This window comes from Trypanosoma equiperdum (genome assembly GCF_001457755.1).
Source record: "Trypanosoma equiperdum strain OVI genome assembly, contig: ctg_1452, whole genome shotgun sequence".
In the NCBI taxonomy this organism is placed as follows: domain Eukaryota; phylum Euglenozoa; class Kinetoplastea; order Trypanosomatida; family Trypanosomatidae; genus Trypanosoma; species Trypanosoma equiperdum.
The window spans coordinates 1-4,338 of record NW_027123452.1 but is presented as its reverse complement, the minus strand read 5'-3'; the positions used below and the strand labels follow the sequence as shown (position 1 = coordinate 4,338).

At 43.2% G+C, this 4,338-nt stretch overlaps 1 protein-coding gene and 1 pseudogene across 2 annotated transcripts in view; both read right to left on the bottom strand.

Moving 5' to 3' along the window:
* The window catches only part of TEOVI_000695200:pseudogene, a 1,267-nt pseudogene extending 257 nt beyond the window's left edge, over positions 1–1,010 (bottom strand). The window contains exon 1 of the mRNA in view: positions 1–1,010. This exon is cut by the window's left edge and continues 1 nt beyond it. Within this exon, the coding sequence occupies positions 1–1,010 (1,010 nt within the window).
* Positions 1,011–2,723: 1,713 nt separating this feature from the next.
* Positions 2,724–4,286, bottom strand: TEOVI_000695100 (Trypanosomal VSG domain/Trypanosome variant surface glycoprotein C-terminal domain containing protein, putative; the record flags this gene model as incomplete). The annotated part of the gene is made up of 1 exon (XM_067221535.1): positions 2,724–4,286. The coding sequence occupies one exon, from the start codon at positions 4,284–4,286 to the stop codon at positions 2,724–2,726; it is 1,563 nt and encodes a 520-aa protein (XP_067077636.1).
* Between the last annotated feature and the right edge of the window lie 52 nt (positions 4,287–4,338).

Here is a 4,338-nt window from a genome sequence, read left to right as displayed (position 1 = left end):
TCTGCATTATCTGCCGCCGCTTTGATCATTTCCTCGGCTGCCTTGGTTGCGGTTTTTCCTGTTTTGTACGGTTCTTGAGTTACTAATACTGCTTCCAGAAGTTTGTGAGCAGTTTTTGATACAACCACTGTTTTTATTACGGACTCAGCGCTTTGTCCGCAGCTTGTGGTTTCAAACGCTAGTAGCTCGCCTAGTGCGTTGAAAATATTCTTGCCATTGTTGTTGGCATCGCTGAATTTGCAGTGTTCGGCGCCAGAGTTTGCTGTAATGACGGTCGCAGTTTCAGTCCCGGCGCTGTTATGCGGTGTTAGAGTTAGCAACCCCTGCATTACATATTTGCTAGGTGGCGTATTTTCGTGCCAAATGCTGCTTGACGTATCTGCTGTTCCTGCGAGTAGGCCGCACTTAGTGTTGTGTGTCGTGGTTATTTTGGCCTGGCCCGGAGTTAGTGCCGAGAACCCAGTTGGGGAAATGACCGCCGTGTCTAGGGTGTTTATCGGTGCGAAGTCTGTTATAATCTCTGGTGGGCAGTGTAGGTCTGTTATTGTCGTAGCCTGCGTTCTGCCGGCAGCGGTTGTGCTTAAGCAAAAGTTCGTTTCCGAGTTGTCTGTTATCCGTGATATCTGCCGAAGGAACTCCGTCATTTCGGTTATGTGTCCGGCCGTCTTCGCACCGGTCGCTATCGCTTTAGTGGCCGCCGTGGTTAGTTTTGTAAGTCTGTTATTAGCTTTCTCGGCGCATTCCCTGGCACCTAAGCTTATTGCCCTAAATACCGTCCGAGTGTTGGCGTCGGGTTCCGCAGTCGCTGCATGTTCCGTCAGACTCGCCGCTACTGCCGCTTCTTCTGCCGTTGTTTTGATGTCTCGATACTTTTTACCTCCTACGTTTGGTGTCCGTGCTATCTGTACGGCTACTTTGCACAAGCCTTTTATTTTGGTTTTGTCAGTGTGCGTGTGGCTTGCACCTGTTGTTTGCAGGTGAAGTTGTAGCAAAAGAACTGCGGCGAGAGCCTTGGTAAACATCCTGTATTTTTCTTTTTTTTTTCAGTAAAAATTGCGTTCTGGTGATGGAAGCGGGTTTTTGTTCTAGTAGTTGTGGCTCTCCCTTAAAACAGAAATTTCCTGCGTGGATGGCTGTTTGGCCATTTCTCCTCAGCCGGTCCATGATTGTCGTGATTTTTTTGTAAACGCCAATAAAACTCTGCAACTAGTTTCTGCCCTGTTGCTTCATGTCGTCATGTTCTGAGAGTTGTAGTGCTTGTTATCTGCCAGAAGGAAATTTTTGAAAACTACACTCTTTGAAGGCGGAGAATTTGTTTGTTTAAATGCAAGTTGTTTACAACTATCTCTAAGACGATTAATACTTATTTCCTTCACTACTGTTTATCATATGTTATTTTTCAGATTTCTGCTCGACTCAAAATAATAATGTATAGTTACTTTCATTCCACAATCCTGTTCTTTTTCTCGCTTCTTATTGTACTCGGTGTGTCTGAATTTCGACAGTGTGCAAGACTTGTAAATTTGAATCCGAAAAGTGCTTTTTACTACCTTTTCTTTATTAACTCTTGATGTTATCCTTTCACCGCCGACAACTCTTGTATTAATTATTGTTCCTTAAACGGTTTTAGCATCTGCCTAGTATACCAATACGGAATTGGAGAAGTATCACCATTGGCTCTTTGCCCTTCGTATAATAACTCTCACAATTCATAAGTGTTCCATTTTAAGAAGCTTTTGCATTTCCATTCTTCTTTTGCTATCCACGTTATTCCACCATTATTCTTTGTTCCAAAACTTTCTCTAGAAAATATTGTATTTTTTCCCGCAAATGTTGGTTACTGTTAATATATATGATGAGAATACTTCAACATTAATTAATACTTACAAAATCCATTCGACATGCTTCTGTTTACACATATAGGCATTAAAGTTGCCATTAGACTAAACATAACAGTTTCCACAATTACCTCCGTAACAGTATCTACACACTTTTGAGCAAAATAAATCCCATCATTGGCTCATCCTGACGTATTATTTTCCCTTTCGCTATTGCCCATATCGTTGTTTCACTCCATTTTTTAATTTCCTTCTGTTTCAACCATTTCGGATAACGCAGCAACTCCACTTGACTTGTACACTGAATTCTGTCTATCCATGGTTGTATCCTCCATCATATTATCGTGTATGATTATGAAGCCACTCATAATCTTTGTGTTTAACACTGAGCATATTCTATCTCCTTCCTTCCCTCCACTTTTGTTATCCTCCAAGTTACTGGCACATTACCATCCCCATCCTTTTAATTGGTTCTATTTTAATGTCCATTGGCGGTTGTAGCTACCCTTGCCACAATATTCGCATATACACACTCAAAACAATCATCTGTAATTATCTTTATTATTATCAATATCATTAATGTTAATATCGTAATAACCTTGTTAATTATCTTCACTTCTTTATTTCGAATTTAAACCTAAATTATTCATAATATCCATAAAATAATCAATAAAACCGAATTATAGTACCGTTCATTTTTACGATACATATACCCTATTGCTTTATACCTATCCGCCACTATCATGTACATTATGAAAAAGTACATATATTAAAAATATTTTCACTAATATACACTTTTTCAAAGTTTTTACAAAATTTTTAATATATAAGAAAGTTTGCAAATTTTATATATTTCATAAGGTTTAGGAAAAATGCATAAAATTCTTACAATACTACCAAACTCACAAAAGCAGTAGCCATTAGAGCGAATTCCTTATTTACAATAGAGCAATCATTTCGGCACTTGAGCTCGTATTTATCCTTGTCTCCTTCGCCTTCCTTCTTCCGTGCACAAACAGGCTTTTCTTTTCCCTCGCTCATTTTCTCACATTTCTCTATGTATCTGAAGTTGACTGCGCATCCAGTTGCAGCTCCGTCTCCTGCAGCTCTATCTCCTATTACTGCTGCTTTGTTTTCTGTTCCTGTTTTAAGTTTGCATTCCTCTTTTTCTTTATTATAATCGCAGTGAGCTTCTGGGCATTCTTCGACAGTTGTGTTTTTGGTTTTGCATTTATTCTGCTCGGCTGCTGCATTTCTTGGTGGTTCGCCCGGGTGCAGTAGTGGGCTGCTGCCTGGGCTGTTTTGCCTTGCCGCTGGTCGATTGTACTCTCGCTTTGCTTCCTGTGCGAGTTTAAAAATCTGCTGTCGAGTTTGTTCCGCTGCCGCTACCTCCTTCAGATAGTCGTTATATAGCGCTCTTGCTTGCTGCAGTTCTGCCACCCAAGGTATACCTGCGAGGCCGGCTTTTTTTGCCGTATATTTTTCGTGGTAGTCTACACAGCTGCGGTCCGTGCCCGTGCAGGTGCCGTCCCCCGTCGTTCCCAGTATCATCTTGCCGTTTCCGACATGCTGAGTTCCTAGTGCGCCGTGCAACATCGCTAGTGCCCGGTCTATTGTAACCCCCAGGTCTTCGTGGGCGTTGGTTTTTGGGCATTGCCCTGCTATGTGCTGGAAAGCATCCGGCCTGAAGTTGCTCCCACTGTTTGGCTCTGCGTCGCCCACACCGTTGCTGGTACACTTGTCGGTGCCCGCCACCACTGAGCAAAGACAAAGCATATCCCTGCCGATGGAACTGCCTGCTGTTGCTGTGGTGCACGTCGCCGTCTTGCTTGTGCTCGCTGTTGGCTCATTGCAAGGCTTCCCATCGCCGGCGTCCGTTAGCGGTGTAGAGCACCGCGCTGCTTTTAGTTTGTCGTTTATTGCCGTTATGAGGTCCTTGCTGTCTGCTTTCTTTGGCGGTTTCAGTTTCAGTTGTAGCTGTGCTGCTTCCTCGGCTATTGCTAAAATTATCGGACGTGTTTGGCTTGCCTCCGCCGCCGTTTGCGTACGTTGGTTCTTCTTTTGCCACGAGCTGTCTTTTTCTTTCGTTTCTTTTCGCTGCTTTTTCCAGTGTTCCCACCTATCTGCCAAGTCTATTCCTTTGTACTTGGCTGTGTTTTCCTGGTGTAATTGCTCCCATGTCTGTTCTTGCGCTTTGCCGTCGAAAGTTTTTTGCCATTTATCTGATGCTATAGACATGTTCATATTGTAAATGTCGGTGAGGGCTTCCGCTGCACCGTCTTCGTCCCACGGCTTGAGTTGCTTGTTTGCTACAGCGTCCCAAGCTGTACACAAGACGTTGAAGGCTGGAAAAGCATCTCCGACTGCTGCTGTTGCCTGGTTGAAGAAAGCTAGTGCCAAACAAATAACTGCCGCGAGCAGGTTCTGCAGTCTCTTGGTCATGGCCATGCCAGGTTTCGTCTCTTTGTCTGAAAAAATAGGTTCTTTGCGAGTGTTAAAG